Source organism: Mus caroli, unplaced genomic scaffold (assembly GCF_978045245.1).
Source record: "Mus caroli unplaced genomic scaffold, Mus_caroli_1 scaffold_13, whole genome shotgun sequence".
Classification (NCBI taxonomy): Eukaryota; Metazoa; Chordata; class Mammalia; order Rodentia; family Muridae; genus Mus; species Mus caroli.
In genome coordinates, this window is record NW_028227268.1 from 63,235,414 (window position 1) to 63,263,222 (window position 27,809).

Consider the following 27,809-nt stretch of genomic DNA (forward strand, 5'->3'; position numbering starts at 1 on the left):
ATAATTGGCTGGGAGCGTGAGGTCTGCACTGAAGCGTTAGCATCCCCTTGCAGTGTAGCTGTGGGAAGCTGTCGGCTCCTCCTACCCCTGACGTGCATCGTTTCTGCCACCTCAAGGCTTTCCCTCTTTTCTAATTTTCTTTCTGTTTTTGATTCTTTAAGCCAGGGTTTCTCTGTGTAGCCCTGGCTGTCCTAGAACTCCCTGTGTAGACCAGGCTGTCCTCGAACTCTTGAGCTCTGCCTGCCTCTGCTCCCCAAGTGCTGTCATTAAAGGTGTGCACCACCACCACCTGGCTCTAACTTTCTTTTTAAATTATGTTTTATTTTGTGTATGTATATACTTAGGAGAGTTATTCTCCTTCTACCTTGTGAACCCTGGAGAGTGAACTCAGACAGTCAGGCTTGGCATTCAGTGCCTTTACCCACTGAACTATTTTATAGCCCCTTTTCTTCTTGAAACCATCTTCAGGTGCTTTGCAGAGTTTTTTAGATTTTGTTCCTAGCCCCGTTACACTTTGGACCAGAAGTCACTGAGCTAGCTCTCGACAGTGGGAGCATTGGGGACCTATGGTCAGATTAAAGTGCCTTAAGTTTGCTGCTGGGGATGGCTCAGTGGGTCAGAGCCAGGAGAAGGACCTGAGCTAAAATACCCTTGTACAGAGCTGGGCATTGCTGTGTGTTCTGTAACCACAGCAAAGACAAGTGGTTCCCACTGTGATTGTCACTGGCCAACCAGCCTAACCAAAGGCCTCGAGAGTAAGGTAGAAAGCGGTGGACGAGATAGCTACTCAACGTCTTCATGCACTGTGTGGTCCCCACTGCATCCACGTGGGCACACACGTGCAACACGCAGATTTAGTCTTTAAAAATCATTTCTCAGACTGGTGAGGTGGCTCAGCAGATAGCACTGTGTAGTCTGATGATAGACAGTTCCTTGGCTTTAGTTCCTACAGATAAAGGGAGGAAAAGACCTGCCTCTCCAGAGTTGCTCTCCCTTCTACACTAGCGCTGTGGCAGGGGCGTGCCTGCACATGCCTTGTGATAATACCTTTTAAAAGACTTAGACCATGTTAGTCTCAGGGTTAACTCTTGGATTTGTGTACAATAATTTCTCTATGGACTATGGTACAGCTCAATGAAAAAGCATTCACCTAGCTTGCATACAGCTCTGATTCCATCACTAGCATTAAACACAGTTTCTTTTCCTTTAAAAATGAATATCAGGCCATGGGTTTGACTGGATAAAAGGGTGCTTCTCGGGGAGCCTAATGAACTGAGTTCAAATTACAGGAGCCACATAGTGAAAGGGGAGAACAGGCTGCTGTAGCTCGTCCTGTGTAGTTTGCGTGCGCACCATGTCAGGCGCCCCTCCCACCAAATGTCCAAGTTTCGTTTTTCTCACTAGCATGTGTTTTGAGACAGGGTCTCATTATGTTGCCCTGGCTGGCTGGGAAATACCATGTAAACCATAATGGCCTTGAACACATGTCATCTTGCCTTTGCCTCCTACGTTGCAGGATTAAAGGCATGTGCCAGCACACCTGGCTCACTAGTATTCTTCCCGTTATGTGGCAAATGACACCTTCATTATGTATTTATTTACTTCATTTTAGCCCTGGATATGAAACCCAAGGTCTCCTCAAAGCTAGGCAAGCACCCTAACACTGAGCTAGACCCCTGTTCACATTTCATTTTTTAAAAACGTCAGGGCTAGTGAAAAGGTCAGCAGGTAAAAGCATTTGCTACCAGGTCTCGTTACTGGACAGGTCAGTTCCTCCAGCCCACATGGAAGGAGGAGAGGACTGACATTGTAAGTTACCTTGACCTGTGCTTGCAGGCTGTGATGCTCTGGTGTCTGTACACACATACACACACACGCGCGCGCACACACACACACACACACCACACACACACAGGGCAAATAAATGTGGGTTTCCGTTTTGCTTTTTGGTGTTTGTTTTTAAGGAAATCCTTGAACTGGTGGGATGCCTGAGTGTGTAAGCTACCAAACCTGATAGCCTGAGTTCACTCTCAAAACCCACAAGGTGGAAGGGGAGAACATGCTCACTGACACACTCACACAGTGGCATGCTTGCATGTGCACAGAAGTGTAAAAAAATATTTTTTAAAGATTACTTTATGTATGAGTACACTGTAGCTGTCTTCAGTCACACCAGAAGAGGGCATCAGATCCCAATACAGATGGTTGTGAGCCACCATGTGGTTGCTGGGAATTGAACTCAGGACCTCTGGAAGAACAGTCAATGCTCTTAAGCACTGAGCCATCTCTCCAGCCCAAAAAAATAATTTTTTAAAAATGAAACTCTTAAACTTTCTTTTTTTTTTCTTCGATGCAAAAGCAAGAGGTTTATTTTCCAGCTTGTTGGGGTCAACCTTCAATTAGTCTCTCAGGGCAAATTACGAAGAAGGCGACCCCGAATGGCTATTACAAGCAGTTTTTATTCTTTTTAGGGGCACAGGTTACATCAGTAAGGTTACAGTTCAAACTTATTGGCTAACTTTTAACCTTTCAGATTTCTGTAATGTGGATCCATACTGGCAGGTCTCTGGATATGAGAAGCCAGCAGGGGCTCCTGTGAACTCAGATTCCCTCCACTAGTACTGCTTGTAGCTGGCATCTCTCTGGGTTGTGTATACCCGTGTTTTGGAAAGAGGACATATCTAAAGGACATGTGTCTTTTGTTTGTCTAGTGAATTATGGACTTGGAGGTTTGTCTTGGGTTGGTTTGTTGTTGCTGCAGCGGTTGTTTGTTTTGTTTTGGTTTTCTATTGGTTGTTGGTTTTAAATGGTGTTCTGCCTGTGTGAGGGTGTCAGATACCCTGAAACTGGGACAGTTGTGAGCCACCATGTGCATGTTGGGAGTTGACCCCAGGCCTCTGGAAAAGCAGCCAGTGTTGCTAACTGCTGAGCCCTCTCTCCAGCCCCCAGTGCTGCTAACTGCTGAGCCCTCTCTCCAGCCCCCAGTGCTGCTAACTGCTGAGCCCTCTCTCCAGCCCCCAGTGCTGCTAACTGCTGAGCCCTCTCTCCAGCCCCCAGTGCTGCTAACTGCTGAGCCCTCTCTCCAGCCCCCAGTGCTGCTAACTGCTGAGTCCTCTCTCCAGCCCCCAGTGCTGCTAACTGCTGAGCCCTCTCTCCAGCCCCCAGTGCTGCTAACTGCTGAGCCCTCTCTCCAGCCCCCAGTGCTGCTAACTGCTGAGCCCTCTCCAGCCCCCTTGAGGAGTTCCCCTGGTGCTGCTTGCTTTTCCTATACCTGGCTATGGGTTGTGCAATCTTTGTTCCTCTCCTAACTCCAGCTGCTTTGGCTTGAGGGCCTACAGGTTTCATGCCTTGCTCATTGTAAGAGCATTTAGGACTTCACACCTCTTGCCTGACAGATGACTTCTGAGGTTTTGCCTCTCCCCTTTTGAGCACTATGGGCCCATTTAAATGCATGCATTGTTAAGATGGCCTTAGCTGTCTGTCCTTCGAGCGTATGAATGCCTGTAGCATTTGTATGGTTCCAGAGATTGGCAAATTTGTACCTAGGGAATTAGGGGTGTTGTTAATGTCCAAGATGAGGTCTCAGGTGGCTGTTCATTGGTGGAACTCCCAGTTCTCTGAGGAGTTTTGCAAATTTGGCTCTCCACGGTAATCTCAAATAATTTAGATTAGAACCACTCACTAACTGGCCTCAGAATCCAGCATCTACATTACATTTGTGTTTCTGTTTGGATTTGTACCAAACGAAGCACAATTAAGTAGCCCGACTTTGATTAAAAGTTACAGGAACTACAGGGCCTGGATCCAGGCCACCTTGAGTAATTTAATGTGACCCTGTCTCAAAAAGTAAAGTGTAGGTTGAGGAGTAACTCACTGGACACTTGCTCAGGAAATACTCTGCCCTGACCCCCAGCTCTGACCATAAATACATACATAAATAGGTAAGACCCGTAAGTAAATATTCTGGGTTCAGTTTGAAAACTATTGGCATTAAGTATTCTCTGAGAAACGGTTGGAGTGGGGGAGCTAGAACAACGGCTCAGGGGTTAGGAGAATTTGCTGTTCTTGCGGAAGACCTGGGTTTGATTCCCAGCATGGACACAATAGCTCACAACCATCCAACTCTAGTTCCAAAGGAGCCAAGACCCTCTTCTGGCTTCCATGGGCTCCAGGCATGCACATAGTATATACACATACATATGTGCAGGCAAACATACACATAAAAATCTTTTTTTGTTTTGTTTTGTTTAATCACCCTCATAGAATTGGTGACTGAGCGAGAGGTGCTGAGGTCAGCAGTAGCCCAGCTGGGACAAATTTTACTGAAATAGCCAGTAATAACCCTCCTCTGTCATCAGGGAAATAAGGACAATGTGAATAAGCAGTGGATTTTGGGAAGCAATAGCATCAAGGTGGCTACTGACCTTCAGCCAAGATTGTTCCAGTTATCTGCCTTTGTTCCCAGTTTCTTGTGAATTCCAGGCCTGCCCGAACTCCTGACTTTCCTGCCTTCCTCAGCCTCTAATTGCTGGGATTGTGGGCATGTTTTACCACCCCAGGAGTGATGTGGTACTAATGGATGCGACCTAAGGCTTTTTGCATCCTAACCAAGCATTCTCCCAGCTAAGCCACATATCTAGCCCCTGGTTGGTTTTTGTTTTGTTTACTTTGTGAGACAACGTTTCCCATCCAAGTACTGACCAGGCCTGATTGCTTAGCTCCCGAGATCAGATGAGATCAGGGCTTGTTCTGGATGGTATGGCCATAGACTAAGACAGTGTCTCCTGTTACCCAGGCTAGTCTCAGATTTCACTCCTGCTCCTCCTGTCTCCGCTTGCCCAGTCATATTGATGGCAAAAGTAGCATTAAGGCCAAGAGTGATGCTTTAATCTCCGTACCCAGGAGGCAGAAGCAAGGGGAATTCTATGGGTTTGAGGCCAGCCTGGTCTGCACAGTGAGACCCTGTTTCAGAAACAAAACTGTAAAACTAGAATTCCAAATCACTTGAATTTGCCCAGAAATTATCTGTAACAATCTAATATCAACAACATATAAGCCGAGTTCAGTCATTAGGGGTAGATGTATCCCCCCAATAGAAAGCTTTTCAACACTTTTATGACAACTGGCAAAGGAGCAGAAGAGAGCAGTGTAGAGGTAGTTGGCTAACCACTCTGGCTCCTGGTGGGTTGCACAGGAGCTATCTGGATTTGGGAATTACACAGGCACACATAGATACACACACACACATGCACACACACACACACACACACACACAAGTCAGTTGATTTTTGACATGCCGTGACTAGCTCAAAGGTTGGCCACTCCTAAATCTTCCCCTGCCAGCACACACCCCAGGGCCATCCACAATAGACTGCAGATGCAAAAACCACAGGTCTCATCATAAAGGGAAAAGACTTAGTTTATTCTGGAGCCATTTTGAGTGGCCTGGGAACAGAGATTTCGATTACCCCAAATGAAATGTTCCAATATGTAGTCATTTTTTTTTAAAGATTTATTTATTTATTATATGTAAGTACACTGTAGCTGTCTTCAGACACTCCAGAAGAGGGCGCCAGATCTCATTATGGATGGTTGTGAGCCACCATGTGGTTGCTGGGATTTGAACTCTGAACCTTCGGGAGAGCAGTCGGGTGCTCTTACCCACTGAGCCATCTCACCAGCCCTATGTAGTCATTTTTATAGTTTCTGTTTTATATTTCTGTTTGTTTGTTGAGACAGGGTTTCTCTCTGTAGCCCTGGCTATCCTGCAACTTGCTCTGTAGACCAGGCTGGCCTTCAACTCAGAGATCTCCCAAGGGATGGTAAAGGCATGTACCACTCCTGCCTAGCTCAAATTTTAGTTTTATAGAAGAAAGAAAGTCATAAGTCACAGCAAGTTTAAATAAAATACATTGGTGGGTACCTCAGGCCAGTACAGCTAGATAGGTGAGCTATCCTGTAGGTCCAAGATGCTGGGTGAACTTGTTTTTTCAAGATGGGGTTTCTCTGTATTGTCCAGGCTGTCCTGGAACTCACTCTGTAGACCAGGCTGGCCTCGAACTCAGAAACCTGCCTGCCTCTGCCTCACAAGTGCTGGGATTAAAGGCGTGCCCGGTGCTAGTTGTCCTTTTGAATTGGCAAGTAAATATACTGCACAGGATTTTATCTGTTTGTTCTGACATGGAGGTAGGCAAGGAATGGCGGTTGCAGAGGGCTAGCTAGAACTAGCTCAAGGGAAGGCAACTAGCTTTTGGGTCTGCAACATCCCAGTCCGTCCACTGGTACTGACATTCTAATCAGCCAACCATCTCCGAAGACAGGCTCCTTTTGAGTCTGGAAGTGTCCTATGGCTGAGGCTTCTGTAGGGAGCTTGCTTCAGGGAGCCTCTGGGACTGGATCAGTAGAAGCAGGCAAAGGGACGCATACCCCCTCAGCCTGCGAGACTTCTCAATGACTGCAGAAAGGAATCTTGGTAGCCTGCCTCAGCCTTAGAGACCTGGGGGAGCCAGTGGGGAGCTGCACACTCCTGCTGTCCCCTCACTGACCTCCAGACTCTCTCTCTGTAGTGACTGCTTTTGGTTGGCTGCCCAAATCCTCTGGTTGCGATCCAGGATCCCGGTTCTCAGAGCCAGGGTCAGAGCTGGCTTGGTTCTTCCTAACATCGCTGTGGGGAGTTCCAAGTGGTGTCACTTATATCCTGAGTGGCAGTCTGCTTAAAGCTGTTTTATCCTGCTTAAGCTTGTTAACCCCTAGTTGTCAGGTATCTGCTTTCTTCTGCTGTCTGCATGCTCTAGTCTCGGAGAAGGGTAGGGAAGAGCCTCGTGGAGGACAGGAGATGACTCACAGTATCAGGAATAATCGGATTGGTAAAAATAAACATACACAAGACAATACCTAACACCATAACTCCACCCTGCACTCCTTAATCTTTACCAGGCAAAGTAATAGAACACAAGTTTGCATATTTTTTTTCTCCTGCTCCCTCTCCAACAAAACACGAAAGCTGAAATATAGAGAAAGGAATCCGATCCCTGTGATTTGAAAAACAAACAGATACCAACTCATCAACATCTACTCACCCTCAGCTTCCCACTTCCAGATAACAACATTCCTGGCATCCTCATGTACACTGCAGAGGCTGGCAGCTTTAGTTACAGGCTCAAGCCCAGAGCTCTGTTCTCATCTGTCTTCAAGGGCCCATGGTATGCACTAATAGCTTTAAAATTCATTTTTAAAAAAAGATTTATTTTTATTATTATTTTTAAAATACGAGTACACTGTCACTCTCTTTAGACACACCAGAAGAGAGCATTGGATCCCTTTACAGATGGTTGTGAGCCACCATGTGGTTGTTTGGAATTGAACTCAGGACCTCTGGAAGAGCAGTTAATGCTCTTAACCGCTGAACCATCTCTCCAGCCCTTAAAATCCTTTTTTTTTTTTTTTTTCCTTTTTGGTTTGACAGGGTTTCTCTGTGTAGCCCTGGCTGTCCTGGAACTCACTCTGTAGACCAGGCTGGCCTCGAATTCAGAAGTCCGCCTGCCTCTGCCTCCCAAGTGCTGGGATTAAAGGCGTGCGCCACCACTGCTCGGCTTAAAATTCACTTTTAAGTAGCTAAATAATATTCCATCCCTCACCCCCAAACGGGAAACCAAACCCAGGGCTTAGAGAAAATAACCCCACAATCCATGAACTGTTTTGGAAGCTAACTTGCAAAGATATGGCCCGCTCAGAGCAAGACTGAGCCGTGCACATGCGTGGTTCTGCTTCGCTCTGTACCTTCCTCCCTCCCAGGACCTGTCCGTACCTTCCACTTCTCTCGAAGGGGAGGCGGTTTCTCTGATCTGCAACTTAACAGGCAGGGAGTGGAGTCCCAAGAAGTCCCAGAATCCAGAGGAAATTTTTCCGAGTATGTTTCCTCTTCTGTAGGGACAGGGCATGGACTGACTAATTCTCTCTGACTTTTTTGAAATGTCAGTTTTGACGTCACCCCTGCAGAATGGCTTCTCTCGGCGGCCGGAACCATCTACGCTTTTCCGCGGGGCGACTTGCCGCGCCGAGGGGCGCGTGTGGCCGAGGGGCTTGGATTCCTTGCCTAGAGGAGCATTACGTGGCACAGCAAGGCTCCGCACATCCTAGTCGCCTGCGGGGGACGCGGCGCTGCTCGCTCCGGCTAATCACTGGCGTTGCCTGCCCTCTGCCGGCCTGCGGATGGTTCGGTCCGGCTGGGTCACGCGCTAAGGCTCAGTGCAAGGGCCTGCGGAACGGGCTAGCACTTGCCGAGGGGCAGAACAGTGGCGACAGCCCCAGGACAGTTGCGAGCGGGTTCCGGCCCAGCATCCGGGAGACGGCGGCGAGCGCCCCAGCTGAGTTGGTGTTGGGCCATAGGGCTGAATGGAAAGCGCGGATGGTAAACACCTGGGAGAGGGAGGTGGCAGGTTCCACCCCCCGTTTGGGGTAATTGCTTTGACTGAATACTGCTGGGGACGTCGCCCTGCCAGTCCACCTCCGTTTTCTAGCAGGACGGCCGTCTGAGGACAGGGCAGGCAAGACACCTCATTTCTCTCCACTCTAACAGGATAACTCGTCCTCATGCGTTGGAAGAAATGGTTGGCCCTGGGATTAGCCAGTGGGTTGCCCGTGGAGGTCACAAGTGGCCCATAACAGTACCCCGGGGGCTAGGAGGACCTACTGCAAGTATAGGGTGAATTTCCATTTCTCGGGGGTGGGGGTGGGGAAGCCTGGTACCACCCATGGTGTCCGGCAGAGAAAAAGACTACAGCTAGTGTATTGCTGGCAGTGCCGAGCTATCATAGTTGTCATTAAACAGTAGAGAGGACATGGCACGTGACAGTGTTTGCTCTGCTAGTGTCAAGTGACTGGGCGCTCTTTAAAGGAAGTCCTGCTGAAGTTGGCAGTAGTAGAGAGGGGAGTGGTTCTAAGTTGGAGATAAAGTTCCCTGCTGAATTTCTTACCCACTCTGTACTAGCTAGTGTGGTAGCGGGGATCAGTGAGTTCTCTGTTGGGAGACAGTTACAGCTCCTGCTGACTTCCGTGGAGATCCTTGTAACCCCTTGTTTGCCTACAAGGCACTCTTAGTGGCCTGGTGCTGTGAGAAGACAAAAAATAGAGATGAGGAAAAACTAGGGTACACCAGGGAAGGATGGTGTGGGTCTCGCTTGCCAGGCTTGTGGTTCAGACAGCGTGAGCAAATCGCGTATGATGATGAGGAGCCTGTCTTCAGCTCCTGTGCCAGAAGAATGTGGTAGACATTGGAATTGGGAGAGTAACAGAAGCCCTGGGCTCTTCCTCACCGGGATTCAGATGCCATATGCAATCCCGTCAGAGAAGCCTGTTGCCCAGTGCCCAGGAGGATTTCCAGAGGATAAGTGACAGTTGGTGTTACAGGCTGGTAAGGATTAGAAACTCAGGTAGTAGGTTTCTCTGGGGCTGCAGAATGGAGTGTCATCTAGATTCCATTACAGTCTTCCAGTGGCTGCCTGGGCTGAGGAATGAGTAACCCGAAGAAGATTCGAAACTCTTGTTGGACAAACCCCTCTTTTTTTTCGTTCTTAAAGATTTATTTATTTATTTATTTATTTATACACTGTAGCTGTCTTCGGACACACCAGAAGAGGTCATCGGATCCTGTTACAGATAGTTGTGAGCCACCATGTGGTTGCTGGGAGTTGAACTCAGGACCTCTGGAAAAGCAGTCCGTGCTCTTAACCACTGAGCCATCTCTCAAGCCCACAATTTTTGTTTGTGTGTTTGTTTGTGTGTTTGTTTGTTTGTTTTTGTTTTTTTGAGACAGGATTTCTCTGTAGCCCTGGCTGTCCTAGAACTCAATTTGTTGACGAGGCTGGCCTCGATCTCAGAAATCTGCCTGCCTCTGCCTCCCGAGTGCTGGGATTAACGGCACGATTTTTGTTTTTTAAGATCCGAAGCACAACCACAGATAAATCTCCAGCTCCTTCCGTTGACTGTTAGCCGCTCCGACTCACGCTGTAAGAACTTTAGCTCTCAGAATTTGGTCTGATTTTTTGTTTTCTTGTTTTCTCTTTCTCTAGACAACCTCAAGTCTTTGAATTCGAATAGTGCAGCTCGCATACCTGACTCTTCCGGCTGGCCTCGTACACGTTCTGCTCTGGGCGGGATGGTGCAGCTGTGATGTGCTAAGCGTAAGGTTGGTACTGACACTCCGCACTTGGGTGGGGTTCGGCTGAGAGCCGTGCATGCTTTGCTGAAGGGTGCTTATTTCTACTCCTTGCGCGCCCTTCCAAGAAGGACGTGGCCCTGTTCCCAGGATGCATGTTTCTGTCCTGGGTCCTGACTCTCTTATTTCCCCAGCGTCTTTATTCTGTTATTGGTTGCTTCATATCCTCTTCCACACTGGGCTCTTTTTCTGTTTGAGACAGTGTCTCATGTTTCTTGTAACCCAGGCTGGCCTGGGACATTCCATGTAGCTACAGCTGGGTGATTCTCCTGCTGGCATCTGGTGCATCCATTCCAGATGTGTGCCACCATGATCCTTAAACCATAGTAGTCCTCGACCTCGATGGAGTGATCCCTGAGTCCCTTCTGTGCCCTTCAATTCGTAGGCTCCGTTTTCATTGTAGTCCTGCCTGAGCCTCCTCGGTGACCTCCAGTTTCTGCAATTACAGCGGTCATCTCTATGAGCAAGTCATTTAGGGCCCTCCTTGTGTTGGGAACTTCAGTGGACACAGAAGGGATTGTGTTTAACTAGACAAAGTCTCTACCGAGAGGGGCTTAGCATTTGTAAAGGGAAAACACAAGCAACGTAAGTCCCAAGCCTAAGATGAGTGATGGAGTGGGAGCTGGTTGGGTTGGGGGTGTTGGTCTGCGTGAGCTAGTTTGTAAGGACAGGCACATGGGGGCCAAGTGCTCAGAAAGAATGAGGTGGACAAAGGTCTGTGGCGTGTTCAGGACCTCCAGCTCCTCTGTCTCATGCTACAGTCAGAATCCCCGTGGGCAAGTGTATCCCCAAGTTCTGTGACTCCTGCCTTATCAATTGCTTATAGCTGCTGCCGCCAATCCTATTCCAGGCTAGGAGGACTGGTGCTTGGTGGCCTATCAGCTCAGAGAGTTGTCTGCAGAAACACTAGAGATACAGCTGCCGACAGGAGTGCCATCTCAAAGGAGGCAGCTAGAGACCACCAAGGCACAGCTCTGTCACCAGCTACTTGTGCAGTGCATGCTGAGCTGTATATAGCTCTGCCCTTGTCTGATGGGCCACATCTTGGTTGTATTTGTGCCTGGCCTCCTGGGGATGAGGACCTAGGAAGAAAGTGTCCACTTGCCTCTATTTAGAGCCTTAAATGGGTGCCATTGCCTTGAGTAGGATTCTCCGAAGGAGCCGGGGGTTTTCTGTTGTTGTTTGTTTGTTTTATGGAAATGTCCTGGAACCCACACAGTTCCATGAAGCCCTGCATGAGGCTGTGGTCCTAAACTTAGCTCTAGTTATATTAAATCTTGAGTTGTCCAATATGACTATGGATCCGACAGGTGTGAAGAATACAGGGTCACTCTAACCCACCATTCCAGACCTTTCTCCCACCAGCCAGTATGGTCTACCAGTGTCCATGGGTCACATATACTGACAATGGCTGTCTTCTCTGCCTTGGTTGCTGTGGTTTCCTCTGCTGTCAGAACCCCTAGGACATTCGGATCTTTAATGCCTTTTCTAGTTAGCTGTAAAGCAGGAAACAAACACCTCTCGGCCACCCAACCCTGACACAGCTGCCCCCTCCCCACCTCCCCACTCCCCACCCACAGAAGGAGTGAATTGCCTCCTGGCCTCCACCTCACTGCAAAGGCTCCAGGTTTTGCTGATTTTGCATCATTTTGTCAGGTGGAGAAGGGGGAACTTCCCAGACACCACAGCTGTTTCTGGTTCATCCCTGCCCCTTCCACGGGAGCACTGGTCCCCATTCTTTCTTCTCTCCTCTAGAAGTCACATGACTGCCAGTGAGTGACCTGCTTGCAGCTCTGCAGGTAGTCAGTTTTGGGTGGGATGTTTGGTCTTGGTTTTAGACAGGGTCTTAGTCTGGCTAGCCCAGAACTTGCCTTGTAGACTATACTGGCCTCTGCCTCTGTGGCATGCTGGGATCACAGGTGTGCCACCATGTGCCTGGCTTCATCCTGTCAGATACAGCAGGTTGTAGGATTGCCTAACTCTCAAGGCTGAGTGACACCGGTTCTCACCTTACTAAAGCGCTCTTGTGGTCCAGCAGGATGACTTAGATGGCCCTTAAGTCACCTGCTCTGGATGGCCTTGGGATCTGTGGAAGCCACATGGTTCCCTGCCTGAGGCCCTGGCTGCCCCACTCAGTTCCACACGAAGCTGAAAAATCTCTGCAGACACCCACCCCCCAGCATCCACCCCCACACCGCCCCACCCCACCCCTCCCCTCCCCGTTCTTCATGATCCACATTCTCTCCTCCCTCCAGTCGGGTCTGCCTACTCATTTTGGAAACTCTGGCGCTGTTTGGCCTCCCCACCTGTCACTGACACTCCCCAGTGCCCCATCATTCTTCAGTGGGCAGTGGTATTATCATCTGGCACCTGCTTCTGAACACGAGCCTTCAGAGCTTGCTTGCCTTCATCAGAACCCTGCAAGCCCTGCCATTTCTAAAACAAACAGGCCTGGCTGTGGCCAAAGAGTTCATGAGCTCAACCTCTGCCCTCCGGTCTGCCCATCTTTGAACCCACCCAGGCCCCGCCCACCTGCTTGGCCCTCAGAGCTCTGCTCCCATCAGCTCTACCCATCAGCTCCACCAGAACCTGTGTGGCCAACCCCTCTCTGGTCCTACCTCCTCTCAGAGTCCCCTGTATGTGCTGCAGGGCTGTTTTCCCAGTTTCCCCATGCAGAAAGGAGATGTTCATCTTTGTAGATGAGTCGTGTCACACACACACCCCGCAACCGACCGGACCCAAAACACTCCAGCACTCAAACCTTGCCTCGCAGGTGTGGGAGATAATGAAGGCTGACCCTCCTTGATGCCTGTCCCTCTGTCCATCTGTCCATCTGCCCATCTGCCTTCCCCCCCCCCCCACACACACACCTCCCTCCCCATGCCTTTTCTGCCCTTGATGTAGCAACTGTTCCACAGCGGGTGCCCAGCAGTGCTGGCAGGAGGGGCTGTCCCTCTGCCAAGCTCATCAGCACTCCCTTGTGGCTGCAGTGGGTCAGAGCCCTTCGTGAGTCCATAGCCTGGATCGGGCAGGCCCACGGCTACGTCTCTTCCCTACAGGCCTCGGCCATTCTCCAGCACCATGAACGCCATAGTCGCCCTCTGCCACTTCTGCGAGCTCCATGGCCCCCGCACGCTCTTCTGCACGGAAGTTCTACACGCTCCTCTGCCCCAGGGGGCCGGAAGTGGGGACAGTCCTGACCAGGTTGAGCAGGCTGAGGAGGAGGAGGGTGGCATTCAGATGAGCAGCCGGGTCCGTGCCCACAGCCCAGCCGAGGGTGCCAGCAGTGAGTCCAGCAGCCCGGGGCCCAAGAAGTCGGACATGTGTGAGGCAAGTGTCCTTTGGGACCATGAGCTGGCTTTAGTGTGAGAGGTGTGTTGTAGTGGGGGCCTGGGGCTCCCCCAAGGCCCTGAGGGAGTTTTTCTCATCACCCCAGCACGAGCCCTTCTAACCTGGTCAGTGCAGAGGCTGGTCTAGTCTACAGAGACTGTCAGGGATACACAGAGAACCCCTGTCTTGAAAAAAGAAAAGAAACACACATACATACGAATAAATGAAGTTATACCCACTAAAGAGAATGCTTTCTCCAACAGTCATTACAAAGAGGGAAAACACATGTTTCTTTATTTCTTTTCTTTCTTTCTTTTTAATTGGTTTTGTTTTTTTCTTTTTTTTTTTAAAGATTTATTTATTTATTATATGTAAGTACACTGTAGCTGTCTTCAGACATTCCAGAAGAGGGCGCCAGATCTCGTTGCGGATGGTTGTGAGCCACCATGTGGTTGCTGGGATTTGAACTCTGGACCTTCGGAAGAGCAGTCGGGTGCTCTTACCCACTGAGCCATCTCACCAGCCCGGTTTTGTTTTTTTCAAGTCTGGGGTTTTCTGTGTAGCCTATACTGTCCTGGGCCTTCTGGCCTCAAACTCCTAGAGATTCATCTGCCTCTGCCTCCCTAGTGCTAAGATTAAAGGTGTGCACCACCACCACTGCCCAGCAGTGATTTTTTTTTTTACTTTTTTTTTTTAATTTTTAATATTTTTTATTACATATTTTCCTCAATTACATTTCCAATGCTATCCCAAAAGTCCCCCATACCCCACCAGCAGTGATTTTTTTAAAACATTTGAAAAGGATTGTGTTTTCTGTAGATGTGTTGCCTGCTTCTGACTAAGAGTTATCATCCTTTGTGCACAGGGCTGTCGGTCACTTGCCGTAGGGCACCCAGGCTATATCAGTCATGATAAAGAGACCTCTATTAAGTACGTCAGTCACCAGCACCCCAACCACCCGCAGCTCTTCAGCATCGTCCGCCAGGCCTGTGTCCGGAGCCTGAGCTGTGAGGTGAGGCTGATGTCAGACTGTGGGGAACACGTGGGGATGTGGGTTCATTGCTGTTTATAGACAGCCAGGGGCTCGCTCGCTCGTCAGTGCTATGCGAGCATGGCTGCAGCTGTTAGAACTTGAAGAGTAAGTCCCTGTGGACTCCAGCTGTCTAAATAGGTGTTAGCATTTCACTTTGAACAACAGACTGGTTTTTTAAGTCCACTCTTGATGAGCATGCCTCTGAGATACCACAGTTCCCAGGCTGTGCAGCTTCCTGCGTGTAGTGTCACCTTTACATTGTATCAGCGTCCACATCGCCGTGGCGGAATTCCGCAGAAGGCATGGGGCTGCAGAGTTGGTTCAGTGGCTAACAGCACTGGCTGCTCTTGAGAGGACCCGAGTTCAATCCCAGCAACCACATGTTGGCTCAAAACTGTCTATGACTTCAGCCCAGGGGATCTGACACCTTCTTCTGGCCCCCCATGGCCATTGTACGCATGTGTGCCAGAGACATATATGCTAGCAAACACTCATAAGCAGAGACTAAAAATAAGGGTTTAAAAACAAACAAACAAACAAACAAACAAAGAATGATTTGCTCCTGAACTCCTGCTGTGGGACCCTAGGGTCAGCTCTTAGGTTGACCTGTCACACGGGCATATATGGCCCAGCTTCTGTGCTTCACTGCCCCGGTCCTCACCTCGAAGGATCCCCGGCCCTCTTGTTGCTTGTTCTCAGTGTTGCTCTATACCTCTATCTCCTGCTGTATGCTCAGCAGCAGCCCAAGGACTCTCTAAAAACAGGGTGTGCTAGGGGCTGGAGAGAGCTCAGCGACTAAGATTGTGTGCTACTGTCATGGAAGAGCTCAGGATAGTTCTCCTATGAGAGCTACACTGGATAGCTCCCAACCTCCTGTGACTCCAATTCCAGGGGATCCAACCCCACTGGCCTCTGTAAGCACCCGCACTCGTGTGTACCGTCACCCCTCCTCCTGACCCCGCACACCACATTCCCATAATTTAAAAGAGTGTGCTGTTTTACTCCGCAGGCCCAGTAGTCGCCATCATGTCTGCTGGGTCTGCAATCTATCCAGCAAAAGCCAGCTAGAACCTTTGGTCCAGCTCAGTGATAAGACACTGGCCTGCTCGGTCCAGCCAGGCCCTGAGTCCTCTAACCCTAGCACCACCAAAACCAGGAACAAGGGGCCCAAGAGGCTTGAGGTTTTAAAACTTTCCTTTCCCTAAAGTCACTGTGGCTCCCTCCAAGGTATGCCCTGGTCGTGAAGGCCCCATCTTCTTTGGTGATGAGCAGCATGGCTTTGTGTTCAGCCACACCTTCTTCATCAAAGACAGCCTGGCCAGAGGCTTCCAGCGCTGGTACAGCATCATCGCCATCATGATGGATCGGATCTACCTCATCAACTCCTGGCCCTTCCTGCTGGGGAGGATCCGTGGCATCATCAGTGAGCTCCAGGCCAAGGCCTTCAAGGTGATGGATGCTCAGAGCGGGAGGGGGTGGGGGCGGGGCTCTGGCCTGTGGGCATGGATGCTCAAGCCCAGCAGCCGTCCTCTTGGCTCTGCCTCTGCTCTGGGCCCAGGTTGTAGTCTCAGCCTCAGTGTTGTGGTAGGGATGGGTGAACCTGCCAGCCAGCCTGTGACTCTCCTGGTTTCATCTCACCCACTACGCTGGTGCTCATTCAGCCTGTTGCCTTGGATTTTTGTTCTTTTGGTTTGGTTTGAGTTTTTTGTTTTTCTTCTTTTTTTTTTTTTTTTCCTGTTGTTTTTTGGGGTTTTGTTTTGTTTTGTTTTTGAGACAGGGTTCCCCTGTGTAGCCCTGGCTGGCCTGAAACTCACTCTGTAGACCAGGCTGGCCTTGTATTCGGAGACCCGCCTGCCTCTGCCTCCTGAGTTAAAGGCGAGCACTACCACCCAGTTGTCCTAATTGCCATTCAACCTCCACCTTCTTGCCTGATGTCTCTACTTTCTGTACCTACCCTTCAGGACCCAGACTGTCTGTTAGTCTTGTCTAGACCCCCACCTAGGGTGCCCCTCCAGCTGCAGCAGGGCATGCAGGCAGGCCTGGGCATGCTTTGGTCATAGACCGTTAGATTCAGTGGCCCACTCGTTCCTTGTCCACGCTCTGTGATAGGTGAGGCAGCCGGACTGTATTAGAGTGTGGCTGGAAAGCATAAGAACCTCTCATGAGCAGTTAGTCACGTGTCCATCGCCTGCAAGGGGGTGAATACCCACTGGGAGTCCAAGGAGCCAAGTGGGGGAGGGGGAAATACACAGAACCCTCTGGATCAGCAGAGCCATTCTGTGAGGCATTGCTAGACTGCTGCCAAGAGAGCAGAGCGGGAGAATCTGGGAAGGTGGGGTGGCAGTAACTGAAAGGCTCGGTGGGAGCCATCCCTGAAGAGGCCCTCTTCTCCACCCTTTGTATTCAGGTGTTTGAGGCAGAGCAGTTTGGATGTCCACAGCGTGCCCAGAGGATGAACACTGCCTTCACGCCCTTCCTGCACCAGAGGAACGGCAACGCTGCCCGCTCTCTGACCTCCTTGACCAGTGATGACAACTTGTGGGCGTGTCTGCACACTTCCTTTGCCTGGTAATGAATTCTAGGTGTTGACACCTGTGAGCCATTAGAACAACCCAGAGTCGCCCATCTGCCTCCCAGTGGGGCCGGCCCGAGTGCCTCTGTAGGTCTGCTCCAACCCAGAGAGTTCTCTTGTCTGTCTCCTCACCGGATGGAGACACTTGGAGGTAGAGCTCAGTTTGCACTGACACAAAGACCATTTCTGTGTGAAGACCATCAAGTCTCCTCTCTGAAGATGGCAGCAGGCCTCTCCCGAGCCGGTAGCTGGTGCTTTGGGCTCAGGTCTGGGAGGTTTTGCTGGGGGGCAGCCGACAGCTGGTGTCTGGAGTGAAGGTCTGGTGTGCGGGTGCGCCATGAACAAGGAGCTCCTCTTCCTCAAACTGATTGGTCCTAGGAAAATAGAACCTGCGGCGCCTCAGCCCCCAGCGTAGCCGGGATGTACTGCACCTTCTAGAGTTTGCTGTTGCCTATGGACCACATTTGTCAGCTGATGGGCATCTAGGCTGGGTCCGTTCCTTGGCCATTGGGAATAGAGCTGCAGTAAATGGGTATTTAAGGATCTCTGCTGTGGTGCCTTGGAGTCCTTCAGGAAATGCCTGCCCGGGAATGGTGTAGTGGGTCTGGATTTGGAGGAACCTCCCCACTGGTTTCCAAGGTGGCTGTACCAGCTGACATCCCCCCCATCCCCCAACAGGATATAGTTTCCTGTTTACTTTGTCCTCGCCAGCACCTGTTGTTCTTGGTTTTTGGTTTTCAATTTATTTTACTTTATGTATATGAGTGCTTTGCCTATATGTATGTATGTGTCCTACCTGTGTGCCTAGTGCCTATAGTGCCTGTGGAAGTTTAAAAAAAAGACAGGAAGAAGAATTGGATCCTAGTTCCAGGACAGCCAGGGCTGCACAGAAAAATCCTGTCTCGGAAAACAAACAAACAAACAAACAAAAAAGGGTTGGATCCTATGGGACTACAGATGGTTATGAACCCTCAAGTGGGTGCCGGGAACTGCGCCTGCATCCTCTGTAAGAGCAGCCAGTGCTCCTAACTGCTGAGCTGTCTCTGTAGCCACGGCCCTTGGCTTTCCTGGTGATAGGCATTCTAACTGATGTGAAATGAAATGTCGAGGTAGTTTAAATTTGTGTTTCCCTGATAGTTAAGCATATTGAATAATTTTTCACATTCTCATTGCCCATTTGTAATTTCTTCCTCTGACAATGGTCTCGAGTGCCTTTGGTTGTGTTTTTACACCTGTTATGTAGACATGGGGACATTACCTCACGGAGCAGAACTAAAGTGTTGTCTGGAGTGCCACTTAGGTTCAGGATCCCCTTTTGTCTCAAAGGTGACTTCTGAATTGAGATTAAAACCAACAGTTCCTTCAAATTTGCCATATTCCATTTTTCTTTTTTTTCTTTTTTTTTTTTTTTTGGTTTTTCGAGACAGGGTTTCTCTGTGTAGCCCTGGCTGTCCTGGAACTCACTCTGTAGACCAGGCTGGCCTCGAACTCAGAAATCCGCCTACCTCTGCCTCCCGAGTGCTGGGATTAAAGGTGTGCGCCACCAACGCCCGGCCCCATTTTTCTCATCCCCTTTAATGGAGGACCAAACTCCTGTCTCTCAGAATGCTTCCTCAGTGCTGGATGCTGGGGTGCTGGGGGGCGGTCTTCGCGTATGCTTGTGTAGAGCCTTTTCTGTGAGCTGGGGGTTGAGCCAAGCAAGGGCTTACTAAAGCCCCAGGTTCAGCTTTCCCATTGGCAGGACACCCCATGACTGGCATTGTATTCTTCTCCAGGCTCCTGAAGGCATGTGGTAGCAGGCTGACAGAAAAGCTCTTAGAGGGTGCTCCCACAGAGGACACCCTGGTCCAGATGGAGAAGCTTGCTGGTAAGTGTGTTTATCTCTGCTGGGCCGACTCTAGTGGCAGCAGTGGCCCTGGCTTGTGGCTGCCACAGTGAGTGAAGCTGGTCCAAGGGAGTCTGGATGTGAATGAGCATGATGGGCCTTGGTGACAAGGAAAGTGCTCCCGTGCTCTTGGTGACATTGCTGATTCCAACACCTCTTCCTTGATCGTACCTGTTCCCAAGTAGATTTGGGGATCCCCAGAGAGCCAGAGTTTCCTCTAGGTACCTCAGCTGGTCTCCTCAGCAATTATGTTTTGCTTCTGTAACCTTGAAGAGAAGCCTTGTGAATCTTGTTAGTTTCAGGAACTTCCTGAGATTTGTATCTCATGAGTCTCTCTTTGGAGGGAATGTTTTAGTTCAGAGGGAATCACTGTGCAACACCATCCCTTCATCCATGATTTAATCTCCGCACATTTCCTTTGCCTTGGGTTTAGACTCCTGTGCTAGGACTTCCTAGATGATCCCAATGCAGGATTGCAGCCCTCAGATCTGACTCAGCTTCCATCGTGACTATTTGAGTTCAGAGTTTGGGAGTTCACCAGCCGGCCCATTCGCCCTTTTCCTCTCCCCCCGAAGCTGACAGGTGGAAAAGCAACAGCCACTTACAGTACATGGTGCACAGTTTGTCACTAACAGTGCTCCCGGCTCCTCCACTGTAAGCAGATGGAGTTCTTTCTAGGTTGCCACTAGGTGTCACTCCTATTGTGAGGTTCCACCATGAGGACTAATGGAAAGAAAACATTTGTGTCTTGTCTGGGTGGAGGGAGCTGGGGTGAAATGGTGTGTGGAGCCCAGACTGGCCCCTGGCCGAGCAGTGCTGATAAGCTCATGCTGTCTGCTCTGCACTGCTGAGCTTTTCAGCAGTTGAGCAGAGCCAGCATCTTTCAGGAAGTGCTTCTAAGATATCTCTTCTACCCAAGTCTTCCTCCCTTCACCCCAGATGCCAAGTCAGTAGCATATAGTCATCGGACCTCTCTGGGATACGATAGGCCGTGGTGGTATAGCCATAGGTACCCGGAGGCAGAAGTGGCCACAGAACTAAACTGTAGCATCTAAGGGGACTCTCACTCCATACATGCCCTGTCTGTCCTGTAGACTTGGAGGAAGAATCAGAAAGTTGGGACAATTCTGAGGCTGAAGAGGAGGAGAAAGCCCCTGTTACACCAGAGGGTGCTGAAGGGCGAGAGCTGACCAGTTGCCCAACAGAGTCATCCTTTCTCTCAGCCTGTGGGAGCTGGCAGCCCCCAAAGCTTACCGGCTTCAAGTCTCTTCGACACATGAGACAGGTAAGCAAAGGGAGTGTGGTCCAGGACACTCTGCAGGGTACCAGACCTCAGGGTCTGAGCTTTTTCCACGTCCGTGGGCAGGGGAGACACCGGGAACATCAGAGGGTCTGGGTGTATGGCTGAGGGCTCAGAGGACATCAGCCTGTCTTAGTAGGATCAGCATTCTTTTAGTGACAGACTAGGCATCTTGTGTGTTTGTGTGCATTCACGTGTGCGTGTTTGTGTATGCGCGTGTGTAGAGACAGACCAGAGTGTCATTCTGGGTGCTGTTGATAATGTGTTTTGAGACGATGTCCCTCACTGGCCTGGGACTTGTTCAGAATGCTATTTGGCCGGCTTGTGTGTCCCAGGGATCTGCCTCCCAAGCCCTCTCAGCAGTGGGATAACAGCACATGCCACCATGCTTTGCCTGCCGCCTTGAGTCCTGGAGTATAAACTCATGTTCCTGTACTTTGAAGCTAAGTGTCTGTCCAGCCCAGCATCTGTTTGTAAGGTTTCCTGAAGTCCTCTAACCTTGCCAGCTTGGAACCTCCTAAAGGTGTCAAAAAAAGCACTATTAGCTGTTTGTGTGCAGGGCTAAACCTTAAAGTAATGGTCAATCCTAGAATAAATCGGGCGTATATACACATACCTCCTGGGTGAGATGAGAAGCGAAGGTCACTCCAGGTGAAGGCACACTGCCCCCTCTTCACACTGCTGTCTCTCTTTGGGTTAGGGTCTTATGAGGTCACTATCTTAGGCTTTGAAGTCACTCCATAGCTTACCAAGTGTTGGGATTACAGACACGTGCAAGCATGCTGGCTTAATTTTTGAACTATATTTCTTTTTATTTTAAATCTAGAATTTTTAAATTTTATTTACCGTTACTACTATGTGTGGAGGTACATACACGTGTGCCAGAGGCCAATTTTTGTGGCATCTCTCCTTCCTGCTTTATGTGGGCTCTGACTGGACACCTGTCTCACATGGAAAATCTCTCTCCCAACCTGTTGAGCCATCTCTCTCACCTTCTTTATTTATTTTAATGAGCATTAATTTGACCAGCCAAGAATGATTTCTGTTTTGGAAACTGGAGAGTCTAGTGAGATGACCCCCAGGGTAAGGGTGTTGGCAACCATAAAGACCTAAGTTTGATCCCCAGGCCCGTGGATTGAGCCCTAGAGTTCAGCTTGGGAGACATTTGTTCTCCAGTGCTGAGCTGTACTGGCTTCGCCAATTCTTCTGAGGTTACAGTAGCAGGGATTGCGATTCCTGCTACAGATGGGGTAGCAGGTTATAGCATTGTGTTTTGTACAGTGTGCATGTTGTAGCCTCGGTTTTGTTAGTTTCAGCTTCATGTTTGACCTCAAGAAACAACAGGCTAGCTCCTGACTGTCAGTGTTGCAGGAATTACTGACAGGGGGTGGTACTGGGGGTGGGGGGGGGGGGTGGGGAGGGTAGGAGGCTATCCTGTCACGGCCTCAGCATCTGAGGAACTGTCGATAAAGAAGGTCACCTCAGCTGGCTTGGGCAAGTGCCAGGATGTGGGTGCATCCCGGTGCTGGAGGCAGAGCCCTCTTCTTCCGGGTGCCCGGGTGCCAGTGTGAGGAGCTGGACGTTCAGGTCCAAGCATTCCAGCATGACAGCCTGTTAGAGAGGACGAGGGCTGTCAGAGTTAGACACCAAGCTCAAAATCACAGAGACCCGCCTGCCTCTGCCTCCCCGGTGCTGGAACTAAAGGTGTGTGCCTCCACTGCCCACCTGGCTTGCTTCATACTTTTCATAGTGTAGGGGAGGTTTGTTAAGAATGTAATACCAGCCAGGTGTGGTAGCACACGCCTCTAATCCCAGCACTGGGGAGGCAGAGGCAGGCAGATTTCTGAGTTCGAGGCCAGCCTGGTCTACAAAGTGAGTTCCAGGACAGCCAGGGCTATACAGAGAAACCCTGTCTTGAAAACAAACAAACAAACAAAAGTATATACCTTTGAACCTGGTGACGACTTCTGTCCCCTGTCAGCCTCTAGCAGGTCACCAGTATCCCTAGAAGGAGAATTAACGTTCCCTTTGCTGACTGTGGTCTTCTTTATTGTAGAGATTGTAGTCGCTGACTGTGTGAGGCTAGATGAGCTCCTACAATATACCTAAAGAGCTATGTGCTTGCTGTGTTCCAGGTCTTGGGTGCTCCATCCTTCCGTATGTTGGCTTGGCATGTCCTCATGGGGAATCAGGTGATCTGGAAAAGCAGAGATGTGAACCTGGTCCATTCAGCGTTTGAAGTCCTCCGGGTGAGAACCTTCCCCTGTGTGTGCGTGTTTGACTTGGGGCAGACTATCAGGGGCATCACTGTGCAGAGCCTCAGAAACCGGTTTTCTTTGCCTGGTGAACATGGCAGGCATTGACACTCATGGAAGGAGCCTGTATCATCACCGTTGACAGCTACCCTGTCTCCCCTTCCTCAGCCTGAAACTCTTCTGAGAAGTTATCTGGGCAAGCACTGGCACTGGCTGATGCTATGTGGCTGTTCTCAAGTTGGGTTGTGGTGTGGGAGCTTCTCATGGCACGTGCGCTGGCCGCCAGAACCCACAAGTGCCTCTCTGTGCAGTGAGGGAAGGGGCAGCGCATGTCAGCAGCATTGATCTGTGACTGCCCCCCAGGACCAGAATTGGGGTCATCTGGGGCTGGAAGACACTGAGGAGGGAGGCTGTGTGAGCTGCAGAGGGTGCATTGGTGCTGGATTCTGAGCCGCCGTGTTGTCCGCAGACCATGCTGCCTGTGGGCTGTGTCCGCATCATCCCTTACAGCAGCCAGTATGAGGAGGCCTATCGCTGCAACTTCCTGGGGCTCAGCCCTCCCGTGCCTATCCCTGCCCATGTTCTGGCCTCAGGTAAGTGTGTGAGACACACGCTGCCTGCTGCTCTGAAAGGCTCCCGGATCTAGCCCAGGGGTGCACCCGGATCCAAATCACAGACTTTAGGGCAAAGCAGTACTCTGCAGTGCCAGTGAGGACGGCCTGGGCTTGCCTGGAGCCCCTGGAGCCGTGCCTTCTGTTTGCAGTAGGATTGGTCTGTGCCGTGGTGTTTGGCTGTAAAGTTCCCGTACTGTGTGTCTGTGTGGCCTGAGCCCTCCAGGCAGTTTCCATCTCTGGCCGAGGGTCTCAGTCTCCCTGATGCTCTGACCCTTTAATTCCGTTCCTCATGTTGTGGTGACCCCCCACATACCACCATAAAATTACTTTTGTTGCTACTTCACAGCTGTAATTTTGCTACTTGCTAGGAACTGTAATATAAGTATTTGTGTTTTCCAGTGGTCTCAGGAGACTCCTGTGAAAAAGGGTGGTTCAACCCCAGGGGGGGTCACAACCCCTAGGTTGAGAACCACTGATCTACAGGCTCGAGTAGTAGTGAGACCACTTACAGAGGACTGCTTAGGAAAACTTACATATGTCATTTATGTTCTAGTTTAACTGAGGCAAGAGTTCCCCTGTGGGCTGGTGAGATGGCTCAGTGGGTAAGAGCACCCGACTGCTCTTCCGAAGGTCCAGAGTTCAAATCCCAGCAACCACATGGTGGCTCACAACCATCTGCAATGAGATCTGGTGCCCTCTTCTGGAGTGTCTGAAGACAGCTACAGTGTACTTACATATAATAAATAAATCTTTAAAAAAAAAAAAAAAAAAGAGTTCCCCTGTAATGCAGTCAATGAATCAGCTGCAGAAGGCATTATGCCCCTTTGCCCCCATGAGCCTGTCCCTGATGTTTAAGCCAGGGTTGGGGGAGCGGTTTGCAGTGGGGTCAAGGGTCAGTTTACAAGCTAGCATGTGTTTTGTTGCCACAGAGTTCGTAGTTGTCGTGGAGGTCCACACGGCCACTCGCTCAAACCTCCACCCTGCTGGGTGCGAGGATGACCAGTCCCTCAGCAAGTATGAGTTTGTGGTGACCAGTGGTAGCCCTGTGGCTGCAGACAGAGGTGGGTGCTGCTGCTGTCCCCATTCATCAGGGCGGGGAGGAGTCACCAAGGCCTCTGCCTCATCCAGTGTTTGTATCCTCAGTTGGGCCCACTATCCTGAATAAGATTGAAGCAGCTCTGACCAACCAGAACCTGTCTGTGGATGTGGTGGACCAATGTCTCATCTGCCTCAAGGAAGAGTGGATGAAGTAAGCCCCAGTCTTGCTTTGACAGCTTCTCCAGCTGTGGGTGGGGGGGAGGGAGGTAGGGGGTTGAGGGTGGGAATGCCAAGGGATGGAGCAGCTCTCTGTGGCAGTGGGCTTTCATGCCCAAAAGCAGAATGTATGTGTTAAAGGAGGCCAGGCATCAGGTGGTAGGGCTCACACCTTTCATCTCAGGACTCAGGAGGAAGAAGCAGGTGGATATCTGAGTTCAAGGCCAGCCTGGTCTACAGAGAAAGAGAGAGTTCCAGGACTGCACAGAGAAACCCTGTCTGTAAAAAAATGAAACAAAAGAGAGCCCAGGCTATTGCCTGCGGGAGCCCTTGAGAGTGGAGTTAACATAGGGGTTAGACGCCAACCCTGCTCCTTAGGAGTTTGCTGATGTGGGAAGTGACCCAGTGTCTCCTGCCCTGGGCCCTGTGTCCTGGTGGGAAGTGACCCAGTGTCTCCTGCCCTGGGCCCTGTGTCCTGGTGGGAAGTGACCCAGTGTCTCCTGCCCTGGGCCCTGTGTCCTGGTGGGAAGTGACCCAGTGTCTCCTGCCCTGGGCCCTGTGTCCTGGTGGGAAGTGACCCAGTGTCTCCTGCCCTGGGCCCTGTGTCCTGATGGGAAGTGACCCAGTGTCTCCTGCCCTGGGCCCTGTGTCCTGGTGGGAAGTGATCCAGTGTCTCCTGCCCTGGGCCCTGTGTCCTGGTGGGAAGTGACCCAGTGTCTCCTGCCCTGGGCCCTGTGTCCTGGTTGGAAGTGACCCAGTGTCTCCTGTCCTGGGCCCTGTGTCCTGGTGGGAAGTGATCCAGTGTCTCCTGCCCTGGGCCCTGTGTCCTGGTGGGAAGTGATCCAGTGTCTCCTGCCCTGGGCCCTGTGTCCTGGTGGGAAGTGATCCAGTGTCTCCTGCCCTGGGCCTTGTGTCCTGGTGGGAAGTGACCCAGTGTCTCCTGCCCTGGGCCCTGTGTCCTGATGGGAAGTGACCCAGTGTCTCCTGCCCTGGGCCTTGTGTCCTGGTGGGAAGTGATCCAGTGTCTCCTGCCCTGGGCCCTGTGTCCTGGTGGGAAGTGACCCAGTGTCTCCTGCCCTGGGCCCTGTGTCCTGGTGGGAAGTGACCCAGTGTCTCCTGCCCTGGGCCCTGTGTCCTGGTGGGAAGTGACCCAGTGTCTCCTGCCCTGGGCCCTGTGTCCTGGTGGGAAGTGACCCAGTGTCTCCTGCCCTGGGCCCTGTGTCCTGATGGGAAGTGACCCAGTGTCTCCTGCCCTGGGCCCTGTGTCCTGGTGGGAAGTGACCCAGTGTCTCCTGCCCTGGGCCCTGTGTCCTGATGGGAAGTGACCCAGTGTCTCCTGCCCTGGGCCCTGTGTCCTGATGGGAAGTGACCCAGTGTCTCCTGCCCTGGGCCCTGTGTCCTGGTGGGAAGTGACCCAGTGTCTCCTGCCCTGGGCCCTGTGTCCTGATGGGAAGTGACCCAGTGTCTCCTGCCCTGGGCCCTGTGTCCTGGTGGGAAGTGACCCAGTGACTCCTGTCCTGGGCCCTGTGTCCTGGGAAGGGTTGCAGCTGCTGATTTGATGATGATGTGTGAAAGAGGTGCTGAAAAAAATGCCAGTTCTTTATTCTTTGATTCCCCTTTGGTTTTGGAGGGGTGGAGGGTGCTAGGTGGCCGACCTGGGCACATGCTCAGTTGGGTGGAGCCAGGCAGCCGCCCTTACAGCTTTATACAGGAAAGTCACTTGTTGCCTTATGCCCTGAAGCTTAGTAATCCTTTACCAAATTAATCGTACTAGATGAACATTTTCCTGGTTTCAAATAATGTAGTGAAAACTTAGGAGCAGTCTTCATAAATTTCTCTCTTATTTTTCTTTTCTTTTTTTTTTTTTTTTTTCAAGACAGGGTTTCTCTGTATAGTCCTGGCTGTCCTGGAACTCACTTTGTAGACCAGGCTGGCCTCGAACTCAGAAATCCACCTGCCTCTGCCTCCCAAGTGCTGGGATGAAAGACGTGCACCACCACCGCCCGGCCTCTCTCTTCTTTTTCAAGAGGGATTTCCCTCCCTGTCTGAGCCAGGCAGGCTTTGAACTCCCCTGCATTCAAGGAATCCTCCTGCTTCGGCCTCCCGAGTAGCTGAGACTACTACAGCACTCACTTCCCTTTGCCACGGTGGTCTGGCCTTCCTCGGGATGAGCCCCTAAGCCTGGCCTGCTGCAGCTCCAGTGGGGCCTGCAGAGCTCTCCCTGGCCCGGAACTTGGGCCGCATGAGGAGAGCTTGACTGGGCTGTGGGTCTGAGTGTTTGTCTTTGTTTTCCACAGCAAAGTGAAAGTCCTGTTTAAATTCACCAAGGTAGACAGTCGCCCCAAGGAGGACACACAGAGGCTCCTAAGTGTCCTAGGCGCGTCAGAGGAGGACAACGTCAAACTGCTGAAGTTCTGGATGACGGGACTGAGCAAAACCTACAAGTCCCATCTCATGTCCACCGTCCGAAGCCCCACAGCTACAGAGTCACGGAGCTGACTCCGAGAACGCCTTCTGGAAGGTGGTGTACAGACCAGCTCTGTGGGAAAGACTGCCCTTGGGTTTCTGACTGCTGGGGTGAGGCCCTGTTTATGGCCTAGGCTTCACCCTCCTTGTAAGACTCTATCAGCCCGTGTTGAAATGTAGGGGACACAGAGACAGTGGTCCCTCTGCATCAAACTGCCCTGTCAGGACCTGGCGAGATGTGTTCTGGGCCCCTTGAGGACAAAGGCTGGGAACTGAGAGGACTCGATCAGCCTGCCTCTGAGGTTTTGTTGTTGGAGCGTGTCCTCATGGGGTTAGGGCAACGCCTTCCCACCATGGAAGACTGCAAGCATCGTGGATCATTTGTCTTTGGGTTGGTGACTTCTCAGGTCAGGATCATGGCCTCTGCACATCTTGCCGGCCTGTGGATACATCAGAACCATGGCTGTTTGCTTTTGTTTTTTTTTTTAATTTTAGTTTTTGAGTCAGGGTCTTATTCTGTATCCTATCCCAGTTTAGAACTCATGGTGTGGCCTATGCTACTTCCAGACTTGTAGCAATCCTCCTGCCTCAGCTTCCCAAGTGCTGGGATTACAGAACTGAGCCATCAGAACATTACATTGCTTTCTTCTCTGTTGCTGCTGTAGCGTTAACCAGCCACTGTAGACTATGACGGTGTTAAGACAGATCGCCTCTCACCATTGCAGTTTAATAAGGACGTAGCTTGGAGAGATTTCCTGAAAGCTTTCCCAATTTGTTTTTATAATATTCTTGGTGTTTGTTTATATTTAACATGAAGACTGTGTATCTCAGTCTCTGTACAGTTGCAAGAATGTTGAAACACAATAAATCTGTATTTTTGTAAA

General features: G+C 50.7%; 1 protein-coding gene across 1 annotated transcript; it reads left to right on the plus strand.

Moving 5' to 3' along the window:
• The first annotated feature begins 8,049 nt into the window (after positions 1–8,049).
• On the plus strand, positions 8,050–27,809 carry Flcn (folliculin). The gene is made up of 13 exons (XM_085829972.1): positions 8,050–8,410; positions 10,071–10,186; positions 13,276–13,546; positions 14,412–14,558; positions 15,807–16,028; positions 16,987–17,147; positions 18,927–19,018; positions 20,131–20,321; positions 22,472–22,585; positions 23,061–23,184; positions 24,135–24,266; positions 24,349–24,454; positions 26,757–27,809. The coding sequence occupies exons 3-13, from the start codon at positions 13,298–13,300 to the stop codon at positions 26,956–26,958; spliced, it is 1,740 nt and encodes a 579-aa protein (XP_085686098.1). The 5' UTR covers positions 8,050–8,410; positions 10,071–10,186; positions 13,276–13,297; the 3' UTR covers positions 26,959–27,809.